Consider the following 14,786-nt stretch of genomic DNA (forward strand, 5'->3'; position numbering starts at 1 on the left):
CTGCCCGGGATGTGCGTGTGTCTTTCGCGTTGCCTCTCAAAACCTCAGGCTCTCCCGCCCCCCCACCTTGCGGTACCCCAGCCGTTTTCACCCTGCGGGCAGAGCCCCGACGGTCAGCCCCGGGCAGATGAAGTTTCAGCGGGTCAGGCGGCGCCTAAGAACAACCGAGGCCGGCACCGAACGCCTCCCTCCCTATTGCATAGCACTCCCTTCAGCGGCGCCTCCCGGGCAGCGCCCCCTGGTGGCAGGGCGCGCCGCGGTGTGGGGCCGAGGGAGGGAAGCGAGCGGCAGCGGCGGCGAGCGGCGCGATGCGGTGCGGCGGGACCTAAGCGAGCGGAGCGGCGAGAGGAGACCAGCGCTGAGCTCACCTCCTCCCGCCCCCCCCACCCCCTCCACCGGCCCGCCTCCCTTCCCTCCTCCCTCCCTCCCTCCTCCTCCCGCGCCCAGCCTGCAGCCGGGATCTCAGTATTATGGCATCGAGGAGAATGGAGACCAAACCCGTGATAACGTGTCTGAAAACCCTCCTCATCATCTACTCCTTCGTCTTTTGGGTGAGTGCAGAACGGCTCGGCGCGGACACCCACCGACCACTGGGCAGGGCCAGGGCACCCCCAGGGTGCCTGCGGCCCCCACCTGCTCGGGGTGGGCGGCGGGGGCTTCTCCGGGATGTCACCGGTGTTACCGTGCGGGGACGTAGCTCTGATGATGCCGGAATATATGCGTGTGTGCATATATATACACACACACACGTATGCGTAAATGCACATAGATACATAGGCATATGTATATATATGAGAACACACATATATATGCACCCACACACACATATATATGTATATACACACACGCGCGCACACACACACAGACAGACATATAGATATATTTTTTTTTAATAATTTTTTTTCCGGCTCTTCTTGCGGCGAGCAACCACTCCCCGAGCCCCCGCATGGGAAAGTTGCGGGGGTCTCCCTGGCTGCCGCGATGGCCGCCTCCCCCACCCGCCCCTGGCCGGCCGGACCGCGGTGGGGAGCAGCGGGGCGGCCCCCACCGCCAGTCTCCCCGCTGCCTGCCGCATCCCCATCCCGCCGCGGGGCCCGGCGCCGTACAGCCTCCGTGCCCCCTCCCCAAGCCCCACCACCCCCACCCCGGTGCGAGTCCTCGGCTCTCACCTGGGCGCAGCGGGGGCTGACCTCCACCGGTATATCCGCTGCGCTGCGTTTCGTAACCCGGCTCAGGCTCCCGTAAACCATTTTTATGACCCAGATACATTAATTGAGTTGCAGTGATTGACTGCCGGGGAGCCGGGTGTTTCAGGCGACCCCCGGGGTGGAGGCCGGAGGTTTTCGCTGTGTCCTGGCCAGTTACTCAGCAGATCCCTGGCATGAGCAGCGTATTGTGGCGGCAATCTGCAGATTAAAGACCTTTTGATGGTACATGGTGACAACATATGATAATGGCCCCACTGTGTGCTGTTAGAGACCGTAATCAGCACATCATTGATACAGTACACTGAAGCGAATTTGTCACTTCCTGGCTAGGGAAGCTCGTTGTGCGTTATCGTTTTAATAGCTTTATGCTGTGAAAAGTGCCTGGGAAACGCGAGTTAACTCAGATTTTCGTCATTCTGTTTAAAATTGCATTCTGAGCAAAGGATCGCTTATTCACGGCAATAATGCTTTACATCTTTATCGTGAGCATACGATTTGAACTGTTTTGGCTTTAACTTCGTAGGCTTTTTGTGCTCGGGGGGTTTGTTTGTTTTGTTGCTTGGGGTTTTTTTTTGTTGTGGTTTTGGATTTGGTGGTTTGTTGTTTTGTGGTTGGTTTTTTATGTTGTTATTTTAAAATACATATTTATTTATTTTTGTTTGGTTTGTTTAGTTGGTGCTGTTTTTTTCTTCTAAGCATAACCAAAGTAATCTTTTTTTTGCTAATCCGTGCTTAACGGCAGTGCCTCTGCATTATTGACCTCCCCCACTCCCCAGCAGTTAACATATTCCCCCTCCCTTCTTTTTAAACAATTTCGGTGGTAACAGCAGCTGATGTGTCTGAGGACTGAAATGGATAGGAAGCTGGAATCATCTGGGTTTTTGTGGGTTTTTTTGTTGTTGGCAAGTAGATCCTCCACTCTAGTCTCAAGGAGGTAGGTTGCTAAATTTATACACTTACCACAATTTCAGGATTCATCCTTTCCAGTGCTGTGTTCACAATGGATCTACAAGAAATTCCTTATTTTCCTGTGATTAGTGAGCAACTGCAGGAGCTCTGGTGAATTCGTGGTCTCTTTTCAAATTACAGCTTTTTAAGAGTGACTGCTGTATCCGCTGTATCCTGAATAAACAGAGGACTTAAATCAGCATGCCTGTCAAGATAGCACATTTTGTGAATGCTAATCTCATTTAAAAAGAGAGAATTGTACATTTGAGCCAAGCAGCTGGCTAAGGGCATTTCCACTGTAGGCTGTCGTGATGCCAGGCCAGGTTGACAGCTGGGACTTCATAGGGTAAATAATGCAGCTGAGCTCTGATTCAGGCTCCAGCATTGCTCCTGTCCTGGTGGGATGCTCTAGTGCAAATTCTTTTCCTCTGAGCTGTCTGTCAAGCTTCCATGTGTCTCAGTCTTCTCCAAGGGCATGTCCCACTACTGTGCCTCTTCCAAGGTAGCCATTACCTGGTAGCCATCAGGTTGTTTGTCTGTCCTCCTTAAGCCTGGAAAAGGAGGAAGAAAATAAATGGTTGGAGACAAAGTCTTGCAACCATGAGCGAAATAAAGCAAATCTCTTTTCCAGTGTGCTTTGCTGCTTCATCTGGTTTCCCAAGGCAGCAAGTTAGGAAAACTTAAGCAGACCTAAATGGGAGAGGATAACAAAGGTATTGGTAAAGTTCCACAGTAGTTGACAGCAGACCCTGAGTCTTCATCGGTTGTTCTTCCTTCAAGCACAGGAGAACAAAAACCAGTTCATATTTTTGGCTCCTTTCTGGGCTTTTAATCAACCCATTTAGTATGAATTGTAGCAGGCTGCACCTTTTGCCATGAGTAGAGCAGAAACATGTTGTCCTCTGGCTGTATCCTCTTCTTTTTACAGGCAAGTTTGAGAGCTAAGGGATGCGTGGAGCTGTCTCAATCCTCTATTATTTGTGGGGTGCTCTTTGTACTCTCATATGCTGCTGGCTTCAGAGTCAGTGTAACTCAAATTTGGTCCCTGTGAATTCTCAGAGCTGAAAATACAGGAAGTGTTCTGTTTTAGAAATTTATTTCTTGGACTTACCTAAATGCCAGAAGGAAACCATACCAGTTCCACAAATGGCTGGCTTGTAGAATTTTATTTTGATGGCTTCCCTACATTTATTGGAGAGGTTGTAATCTTATTTCTGAAAGAGAAAGCCCTGTGTTGCTTAGCTGCAGTTTGTACAGTTTTTTCTAGCTGTGAGGATGGAGTTGCAGGGAGGAAAGTGGTCCTGTGAGAGGGAGCTATGCTGTGGAAAACCTTTGGATATTTGGCCAGCTGCTTACAGATTGTGATGTGCGGGGACAGGGGGAGAAGATGTTTCTTTGAGTCCAGTGAGCTGTTCTGAAACATCCAGAAGGACTTCTCTGCATTCACGTTGTTTATAAAAGAAAACCTACGTGAGCAGAGCATTTCTATCACGAGTGATTATTTGTCAGCCTTAAATACGGATTGCATTTGTATCAATGGGTGAGATGTATGTAGATGAAGGCAGTTAGTATAAGCATTAAATGAGGCTCCACTGACTACACGAGAGCTTCAGGGCAGTAATGAGGAGACGTAGCTCATTCAAATTTTATACTGCGTAGCTTGTTCCTTCCCAAAGAGGTTTTGTTTAATGGTATACTGGTTGTTTTGATGACTTCCTCTTCCCACCCCCACCCCTTCATCCTTCTTCCCAACTTCTTTCACTCAGTGTATTAACATGGAAAGGGGGAAGAAAAAATCAGTCCATAAACAGAGATAACAAGGTTTTTATGTGCTCATATGTATTGGTATTCATAGTACACACGTTAAACGCCTAGGGTTACCGCTTCAGGCCCTTGAGGGACGCAACAATAAAAATTCAACAGCCCTTTTTCTCCTGATCAGAATTCTGTGCTGAATGCATCTGCTTTGGAACTGGTAGATATAAAAAAAAAATAATAAGAGGGCAATGAAAGTACTGCTTGGCTGTTAGCTTCTCCCTCCACCCTCTTCCCCTCATGTTGGGTATCATAAATTGCACCCATAGAAATCTAAGATATAACCTGTGTGTTGGTTTTGTTTCCTTGGTGTGGTTTTGTTGTTGTGGTTGTTGTTGGTTTTGGTTGTTTTGTTTTTTGTTTTAAAGGAAAGATGACTTCTGAATTAGAATTCAAAGGAAATTTCTCATCAGGGGGTGAAACCTTTAAGCACCCCTCAGTACCTTATATTTATTTAGTTCATGGCGCTGAGCAACCTGATCTAGTGTGAGGTGTCCCTGCCCATGGCAAGGGGCTTGGAACTAGATGATCCTTAAGGTCTTTTCCAACCCAAACAATTCTATGACTCTATGATTCTTAAGTGATCCTATGTCTTAAAATGTATATATACTTAATATTTGGTGGTAGGCTTTGAAATATGTTACCAAATTAACAGCTGTTTTGGCAGAGAGCTTTAAGGGTGCATGGGCACCTTGAGTTATAGGACTGCAGAAAGTGAGTTTTATCTTCCATGAAAAACTTGTAATTTCCCTGAACAGGCAGCATCATGGCACAATGATTAGCTTTCAGTTTTAGGCCCCCTCAGAATCACTTGGCACTCCAAAAAAAGCATTTAAGTAGAGTTTCTGTTCATGTTTCTCCAAGGTAGGTCACTGATCTAAAGAGCACCTTCCAACATTTAAATGCTAAATTAGGTTCTTAGAACTTGGCTTGTCTTTTGCTGTGTGACCAAATCAGAGCTAAAATCCCTGTTTACAACAGGAGTAGTTTACTTTTCCAAGTTTTTATTGTTTGGAAAATGCACCTCTGCATCCTGGTACAACACATTGGAGGTTAGCAGGTGGCAGGAGAGCCACAGACTGGAGTGTAGAAGGACAGGTAAGTGTCATATGGCCACTGATTTTAAAACAGACTGAAATTGCCTGTTTGCATATGATTAGCCTTCTTTTAGCCAGTTTCTCAGGGGGCCACAGGACTCAGGTGGTCAAAAGATGGCCTTGTGAAGGATGACGTGCTTAAGCCTCTGGTGGTATGGAGATCACGGGGAGACCCAGCAGCTGCTTCAGAGAAGCAGCCCTCCTATCTCTCTCTTCTCTCAGGTTTGCTAAAAAGAAGACGGGGAAGAAGGAACTGGGACTGGCTACAGCATCAGGGCAGGCAGCTCTTGGGCCTCACACTGCAGCAGTCTGGCAGAGGTGGCCTTTACCCACCATTTCAGGAGCTCACAAAGCCATTTGCTGGGAAATGCCCAAGAGGAAGAGCGAGCGTGATGACCTGCTCTGTAACACAAATTTATGGCTGAACTGCTGACCCATCTGCAAATGCAGCTGTTTGAGCTGTGCATTATAATATGGGATTAAATTTGTGTGTCCCTTTGAGTTACCAGTGGCATTAGTCATCTTCACCATGAATGTCCAGCTGGGTTGCCGAAATTAACTGTTTTTTTCTCTCCAGAATTTCTTTGCCTTGCTTCTGTATTGGTTTCTGCTCATGTCTGGGCTTTTTAATACCTCTTACCACACTTAAATTTTTTTACTTTATTTTTTGTTTTGTTTTGTTTTGTTTTTACATATCCTTTAGCAGATGGTTTTAAAGGAAATATTTGGGGAAATGTTAGCTTTCCCACGTGGCTGAGATTGCACAATCTTTTGGTAGTTCCACTGACTGCAGAGGAATCACTGCTACATTTTTAGGAGTAAATTTTATTGTTTGTACTTAGTTAGCTGAAATGCAGAAAAATTACACTCTCAAAAATACAAAAGATTCCCATCGTGATGGGTTTGAAGTGCTCCATTTCTTAGGCACAAACCTTGTGCAGTTGCCTCTAAGTCAGTGGTTTCCTGTTCTGTTCTCATAATGATATACATGAAAGATTAAAGATAATGGTGTTCTCTTGTGAATGTAGCCCAAGGTGAATTCTGTTGACTAAATAAATAACTGGATTAAAAAAAAACACACCACAAAAACACACAACCAAAAACCCAAACCAAACAAGAGTCCCCAAATAACAAGCTCCAGAGTCAACTTTCTCAATTCCCTGTTGGGATACTTAGAAACTAGGCTTAGTTGTGTTGGATTTTTGGTGGGCTTTTTTGTTTGCAGGTTAAAACCCTCTTAATAGAAGTCCAAACCAAATGTGAGCCATGCCAGTGTGAAAGCTCCAACAAGTGTGAGTAAATTGAGAAGACAAAGTCATGACTTCCACTTGTGCTCCATTGCAAGTGCTGGGAGGAGGTGCAGGGGCAGTCTTGGCCTGTCCCCAAGCATCACCCATAGGTGTGTGTGTGTGATACCAATTAGCATTGTATATCTCATTTAAGGGAGGAATTGCCTATACTACTGGTTAAATACCCCACCTGGAGTACTGCATCCAGTTCTGGAGCCCCTATTACAAGAAGGATCTGGAGGTGCTGGAACGTGTTCAGAGAAGGGCCACAAGGATGATCAGAGGGCTGGAGCACCTCTCCTATGAGGACAGACTGGAGGAGTTGGGGCTGTTCAGTCTGGAGAAGAGAAGGCTCCCAGGTGACCTAATTGTGGCCTTCCAGTATCTGAAGGGGGCCTACAGGAAGTCTGGGGAAGGACTTCTCAGGATACCAGGTAGTGATAGGACTAGGGGGAATGGAATGAAGCTGGAGGTGGGGAGATTCAGGCTGGATAGGAGGAGGAGGTTCTTCCCCATGAGAGTGGTGAAACCCTGGAATGGGTTGTCCAGGGAGGTGGTTGGGGCGCCGTCCCTGGAGGTGTTTAAGACCAGGCTGGACAAGGCTCTGGCCAGCCTGATCTAGTGTGGGGTGTCCCTGCCCATGGCAGGGGGGTTGGAACTAGATGATCCTTGTGGTCCCTTCCAATCCTGACTGATACTATGATACTACTATGATACTAAATGCTCCTTTTCTTGCTGTTTGTATAACTATGCTTACATCTTTAGGAGGTACCTGCTACATTTTGACCTTGGAGTTTGTATCTGGACAGTCCTCTGCTTTGGGGCTGGTAACTTTTTCACATTAACAGGTCATTTTGGAGTGGTGAAGAGGGATAGTGGGTGACTTGGAGTGTTTCAGTTATATTTGGGAAGACATAGGGTGAATTCATAAACAAGCGAGGGCAGAAGTCCTTGCTCTTTCACAGGTGCTGAGATTGGAGTGTGGTGGAGTACTGCTGAATGTATAGTAAACACTTTGGCTGTTTAGTGTTGAGTCCTGCTCTGAGCACCCTGCTCAGCACTGTAAACTAATATTCTAGAGCAGGGTGCTGGGGAGGCCTTGTTAGCACTTTTCTGTTGAGAAGGCAGTAGAGTCCTTTTTCTTGTATGCTGCTTAAAGCCAGCCTTGCTTGTGAAGGAAACAGAGGCAATTATCTGTGGGTAAACCAAGGGAATTTAAAATGGATCCAGGAATCTGATTTTATCTCTGATTATGTGACTATTTATCAATTCCCTGTGCTGGCAGGGAGGTAAATTAGGTTACCTGGTACTATTAGTTGTCTCCGTCTCCGTATTTTTATCATTGTTTCTTCAGTTGATGGAACTGCCCTACAAATTTATGTGCCAGTGAATTAACAGATGAATATCTAGGAAGTCTCTTTGTGCATGTGAGCTCATAGAAACATCTCCTTCAGTCTTTCATGTGCTTTTTAAGTCCAATGATACTTGTTACAGGGATGACAGCTTTGCTGCAGTACCAAGTCTCTGTTCAGCATCCACCAAATCTGTGAGTGAAGCTCCTGTTGACCTTAGTGCCTTGCAAACCTAGGTGGCTGAATGTTTTGAATCAAAGACAAGACTCCAGAAGTGACTACAGGGAGGAGACGACAGTTACTGCAAGGCCATTTTTATTTGCATAATGTTATTTCTTCAGGCTCATCACTATTAATTAGCATTTAATCATCTCAGAGAACAGATCTTTCACATCAGCAGAGCAAACCTCTTTCCATCTTAGCTCTCTTTCACCATGGTGGGCAGATGGCTTATATGTTCTATCTTTATAACAGTTCTGGGTTATGAGAGAGAAGCATTTAAATTTCTCTTGGACTAAAGGGACTAAAGGGAAGCATGGCATGCTTGTGTCTTACTGGATTATCATTATTTCACAGCTGAGCTGGTTTTTTTTTAGCTCTGGGAGTAGGCCACAGGGTTTGTAGGAGCTGTAATAAAAGAATGGAAGTGATGTTGTTAATAGTAAATTTGCTGTAATTTCCATGTGGTGTTTTGCAAGGTGTTTTCCAGATGTTCTCTTTTCATCTATATGGTTCTGTGGACAATGCTAAAACCCTTAAAAGCAGCAAGTAGCTTCCCTTCCCTCTCTGTTTCTTGCCTTCCCCATCTCTCTGAATTTGCTGTGCTGAGTTTAGGTGGTGGCTGGTAACAGCATGGTGCTGGCACTCCTGGAGGCCAGGCTTGGATGTACCACAGGGCAGGAGAACTCTGTGAAGCTGCTCAGGATGTGCAGAATGCTGAAATATTTCTTGTCATCATTTCATTCTGGGAGTTATTTGCTGTGAGCGTTCAGAAAAGGTGGGATTTGGTTTGGGCTGCGTGTGGATTTGGATGGATCAGGGTGAAATGTCCTTCTTTTATATTGAAGTAGGGTTTTTTTAAGAGTTTATTTGCTAGGAGGATGTGATGGTGTGAATAATTGAAGTGACGGACTTAGTCTTCAAAAGTCAATGCATCTTGGGAGCAGATCTGAGGAAGAGGGTGGCATGCTTATGTGGTGCAGCAGGGGATGAGAGGAGAGAAGAAGGTGAAACCCTGTAAACATCGTAGGAAGAGGAGCGCTTCTGTTTCCCTAAACATGGAAACGAAGGAACCCCCTGCTGTGTGACCCTTGTAACCACTCAGTGCCTCACTGCCTTTGAGTAGAAATGAGCAGCTCAGTCCTGCTTGATGCCACAGCACTGAAGTTACTAATGAAGCTACAAAATTCTTCAGGATCTTTTTGCTGACCAGAATACAGGCTCTGTTTCAGAGAATATAGTGCATGGAACCAGAAAATTTTGCCAAATATCAGCAGCAAAATATGTTAACAACTTATCCCTAGGACATGAGAAATCGTTCTTATTGCAAGGGCCAAAGCACATCCCCTGCACCTGAAGTTTCAGCTAGACCATGCTGATGTAATATTTCATTAAGTTTTAAAAACATTCATAATTTGAGCAGAGTATTTGATGGCTTGGCCTCCATCTGGCAACAACTTTGAAGCATTGAGAAAATTTTCTTCATCATTTTTTTTTTGGCAAGAGAATATGAAGAAGTGTTTGTTTTCTATGTTTCTAAAAAGAAATGGGAGCTATATCAAAACCTGACATTTCTGATGGAGGTAGTCCTCTCAGGGATGGAAACTGATATGGGAAATCCTAAAAAGAATTTCCTGAACATGCTAGATAATGTCAATGTTCTTTTTTGTGCTCAGACTTGGAATTTAGGGCAGTTTAGGGCATTGTGGGTTGTGTCATGACATGTGCTGAATCAGTCACAGAATCACAGGATTGTCAAGGTCGGGCGGGACCTCAAGGATCATCTATCTCCAACCCCTCTGCCATGGGCAGGGACCCCTCACACTAGATCAGGTTGCTCAGAGCCACATCCAGCCTGGCCATAGAAACCTCCAGGGACGAGGCTTCCACCACCTCCATGGGCAACCTGTTCCAGTGTCTCACCACCCTCATGGGGAAGAACTTCCAAACATCCAATCTGAATCTACCTATTTCTATTTTTGTTCCATTCCCCCTAGTCCTATCATTACCTGACACACAAAAAAGTCCCTCCCCAGCTTTCTTGTAGGGCCCCTTCAGATACTGCAAGGCCACAATAAAGACTCCTTGGAGCCTTCTCTTCTCCAGACTGAACAACCCCAACTCTCTCTGTCTGTCTCCAATTAGGCAGAGCCAGGACAATCTGTAAAGTATGTTGGCTTTCAAAATTGTATCTGGGACTTGGAGCCTAACAAGATTTGGATGTCTGTAGTGGAGATGGAGAAGTTGGAATCTTCAGGCCCATGCAGTCTACAAGGATGTACATCTGGGCTGGGATTTTTGACCGTGTTAGAAGATAACACAAAGGTGCATGATACTGTACAGCTTGCCTGGGGCTGTCCAACTGCTCTACTCTGACCTCACCCCAGAAAACGTGAAGAACATTTGATATAGTTTATAGAAACATGTGCAGATCACTGACAAAAACTGTGTGAGATGGAGGACTGCTGCAGATTTGCTGTGGTGAAGGGGAGGGAGAAAGATCCCATGATTTTTGTTATGTTCTCTGGTAGTCTCCTGGAGGAAACACTCTCATTGCCACCACTGCATCAAGACAATCAAAACGTCAGAAATTTGTCATGAAAGTGGTGGGGGTTATTGTTTTTTTAACCAAGAAAAAACAAAAGAAAAAGAAAAAGAAAAAGAAAGGGTTAAGATAAAGGAGAGGACACTTTCCAGGTATGTATTAACAGAAGATGGAAACTCAATCCTCCTCTATGTGGTTCACTTCAATAGTACTTAGCATCTAACTGGCTCTAATCAGACTTGGAATGATAACATCATTAAGTCATGTCACTTCTGTTTCCCTTTGAAAACAAAGAGGAAATACCACAGAGGTTACCCTCAATACCTCAGTGCTCTCCCTGATGGCTGCATCTCATCGCTGGGCTCGTTTTTACTGGGGCATCTGCCCTGTGCTGGAAGTAGGACACTGCTCTGCAGTGTGAGTTCTTTGCAGGCAGAGTGATTCCATTTACCTGTAAAATAATGTCTTCAAGGAAAGGAGCAGCTGACATTATTGCATGTTTAGAGAATTTTTTAACTTCCCCTTGGTTTACAGGTCATTGATATGATGTTAGAGCTGCTTTTATCTCTAGCTGCATCTTTGAATCAGTTGAAGCAGACTCAGTTTACAGTTAACAGAGTCACAGAATTGTCAGGGTTGGAAGGAACCCCAAGGATCATCTACTTCCAGCCCCCCTGCCATGGACAGGGACACCCTCCACTAGATCAGGTTGCTAGCTAATGTTAAGACCAGCTTGCATATTATCTGGGACTGAGTTTCTCTTTGCAGTATACTCCAGGAAAAACTGATGAGTTAAATTATGCAAGTCAAATGACCTAGAGGCTAACTAATGTTAAGATCAGCTTGCATATTATCTGGGACTGAGTTTCTCTTTCCAGTACACTTCAGGAAAAACTGATGAGTTAAATTATGCAAATCGAATTACCTAAAGGCTTAAATTGATCTCTTTTGTCCCATAACAACCTAGGGACTATCTATGCATTGAGTACAGTTTAAAAACTCCTGGACAAAAATTGAGACCTCAAGATGTTGGGGCACTGGCTGTCAGGAGTACTTCAGTATTTCCTGGGACACAGAAACCAAGTCCCTTTGTATTCCTTGCTGCCTGTTCTCATGAAACAGGGGAAGATATGAAGAGATTGGATCATGATTTACTAAGAGGTCACACCTTTCAGAAAGATAAAAGCCACAGTTTGTGGGGGTGGCATTATGGGTTTATTTTTGTCGTTGCAGGAAAGACTGAGGACACATACAGGCTTTCTAGGAGGCTGAAGGACTCTGTTGTATTTGCTGAGTATGTGCAGGATCTTTATGCAGCTTTCATAGTGCTTGTGCTAAACTCTTCCTGGCAGGATGGGGTAACTGCTGTCTTTGCCTGTGGTCCTGGTAAGCAGGTAGCAGGGTAGGCAAATACTTTCTTACAGAAAAATACTCACTTTTATATCTTTCCCCTTTGGTCTTCCTGCTTCAAAGTGATGCTTCTGCTGAGTGTCCTCCCAGCGTGGGAAGGACAGCTCAGTGTTCTCTGTCCCCCTGTACAGCAGTACACACCCACCCTCAGCCATCTTCTCTGGCATGGTCAGAAGAATAGCATGCAAGATAGGGCCATTGGTCCTTGCTCCATCTGAGGTGGTCTCTGCTGCTGCCAGGGATCAGGCAACAGCTGCCTGGTATAGGGGTCAAAGCACTGATGGGTTCTGCCCTGAGGCAGGCAGACATGGGATGACCTGTCCTACTGTGCTCACTGGCCTATGAAATTACAAGCTGCAGGAGATGCGCTGGGCCAGCCAGTGTAGTGCTAAACCGAGTATTCCATCCAGCAATTGTGTTATTTTCAGCCAAAAACAGCAACTAAAATAAAACCTCCCACTTCCAGGAGTTTGGTGTTTTGTAAGCACCAGCTAGTTGCTTTCTGATGTGCAAGATGATTGTACTTAAAATAGGTACAGCTGTGGGAGAGAGAATTTTCAGCCAATGGAATGGTTCAAAATTATATGGAAAGGTTGCCTCAGTTTCAGTTTGCTAGCATGATATTCATGTAATACTTACACAGAGAAATGGGTGCTCTTTAACACAAACCAAACCCAGACCCTGTCCTACAGAAACCTGAGCATGCTGCACCATAGCTATTTTTTTAACCGAAGTATCAGATTTAAAGTGTTCCCTCCCTCCTCAGTGACTGACCTCAGATTGCCAGGGGACCAGGCAGATTAATCTCAGTACCCTGAAGAATATCCAGTATTAAAACAAGGAGCTGGGCTGTTTCCTACAGTAGTGCAATCCCCAAATAATCAAGAATTTAACTGAGCCACAACAGCTTTGCTGATTTATTCTTTGAATTTCATGAAGTGCAGTTTCATGCCAGGTGTTAGACCAAAATTTACTTCCTATTTTTCCCGGCTCCATCAAATATGTAAGAAGGCAGCCTTCTAAATCTGAAGGACATGGAGAATTTGATCCTAAATGTTTGAAGTGAATGATGATATAAAATTAAAACCACCTCATCAGTGAAGAAGAAAAACAAAACAGTTGACCATTTTATTTCTAATACTATCCACTAGCTAATCAGTTGTGCACCCAAGCCCAAGTGTGTGTGGCAGTAACAATTGCCTTCTGAGAGCATATTTGCTGCATATCAGACTAGTGTAATATTGGCAAGCAAAAGGATATGACATAGAAAGACATTTTAAGTAGAATTATATCAGCTGAGGTAGATGAGTACGTTTGGCTGGACTGAACTTTGTCCATCTGAAATGTATACAGTCTCTTGTGAAGTCATCTTGCTCTGCTTACAATTAGTGGAAACCATATATGAACAGACTGTTTTAGGCAGGCAGGTGATTGCTTTCAAAATTCACCTGTGCTTCATATTTGGGTTCTGTGAAACAGAGGCTACTTCTGGCTAGGCTCCCACAGAATTCTTGTAGAGTTGGGACTGGAAGGGTTTATCACTCCTTCTTGTGCTGGATATCTCAGCACAAGTGGATAAACCTTTTTTCCCTTTCTCTGTCACAGAATCACAGAATTAGCCAGGTTGGAAAAGACCTTTGGGATTATCAAGTCCAACCTATCACCCAAGACCATCTAATCAACTAAACCATGATATTAAATGCCTCATCCAGTCTTATTTTAAACACTTCCAGTGATGGTAACTCCACCAGCTTCCTGGGCAGCACATTCCAATGGCCAATCACTCTTTCTGTGAAGAACTTTTTCCTAACATCCGGCCCAAACCTTCCTTGGCACAGCTGGAGACTGTGTCCTCTTGTTCTGGTGCTGGCTGCTTGGGAGAAGAGACCAACATCCACCTGTCCACAACCTCCCTTCAGGTAGTTGTAAAGAGCAATAAGGTCACCCCTGAGTCTCCTCCTCTCCAGGCTAAGCAGCCCCAGCTCCCCCAGCCTCTCCTCACTGGGCTTGTGCTCCAGACATCTCACCAGCCTCCTTGCCCTTCTCTGGACATATTCCAGCATATCAACATCTTTCTTAAACTGAGGGGCCCAGAACTGGACACAGTACTCTCAAGGTGTGGTCTAACCAGTGCTGAGCAGAGGGCAGAATGACCTCCCTGTTCCTGCTGGCCTCACTGTTTCTGATGCAGGCCAGGATTCCATTGGCCTTGTTGGCTACCTGGGCACATTGATGGCTCATGTTCAGCCTACTGTCAACCAATACCCCCAGGTCCCTTTCTGCCTTTTTAAGCTCTGCCTCCTGTCTCCAGACTCGAGAAAATGTGCACTTCTCCAGCATGCTGGTTCCACTGAAGCTTATATGGACCCCAAAGAAGTAGAACAGTGATAAAATTCTTGCAGCTTCTAGAAAACCCAAGGCTAAACTAAAGGATGTGAGAGTGAAAGACTCGATCTGTGCAAGTGTTGATGAGACAGTGTACTGTGAAGTCACACATGTGTCAGCTGGTGGATGAATAAATGCTGAGTACTATGGCCAGCATCAGAGGGCATGGCAGAGTGCACATTGTTTGGATTCAATTCAGCAACAACAACAAAAAAGGAGCCTGGCTGCTCCCTGTATGCTAATGAGGGTTTTACAACCTTGACAGTTTGTGTTACAGTTTTCTTTGTTCTTCAAATACTGTTGTTCTTAAGAAGCATTGTACTATTACATATATGGGGAAACTAAATCTTTGGGTTTGTTTATCAGTGGGACTCATTATAAAAGAGTAGTAGACATGTCCATTCTATAGCAGGAGATACTGGTGGAGGTCAAGCAATATATCTAAGGAACAGTTTGGTCAAATTTGTCACAGCTGTGCATCAGTTATTTTAAGTCCCTGACTGTAATAATTACTACAC

General features: G+C 45.0%; 1 protein-coding gene across 1 annotated transcript in view; it reads left to right on the plus strand.

Annotated features, from left to right (window-relative positions):
- Positions 1–424: 424 nt before the first annotated feature.
- The window catches only part of TSPAN7 (tetraspanin 7), a 119,970-nt gene continuing 105,608 nt past the window's right edge, over positions 425–14,786 (plus strand). Inside the window, exon 1 of the mRNA XM_068155083.1 lies at positions 425–551. Within this exon, the coding sequence (XP_068011184.1) occupies positions 471–551 (81 nt within the window). The 5' untranslated portion in view covers positions 425–470. The remainder of the gene's footprint in view (positions 552–14,786) is intronic.

Source organism: Melanerpes formicivorus, unplaced genomic scaffold (assembly GCF_026170545.1).
Source record: "Melanerpes formicivorus ecotype bairdi unplaced genomic scaffold, bMelFor1.0.p_v2 SCAF_30, whole genome shotgun sequence".
NCBI classification, from domain to species: Eukaryota; Metazoa; Chordata; class Aves; order Piciformes; family Picidae; genus Melanerpes; species Melanerpes formicivorus.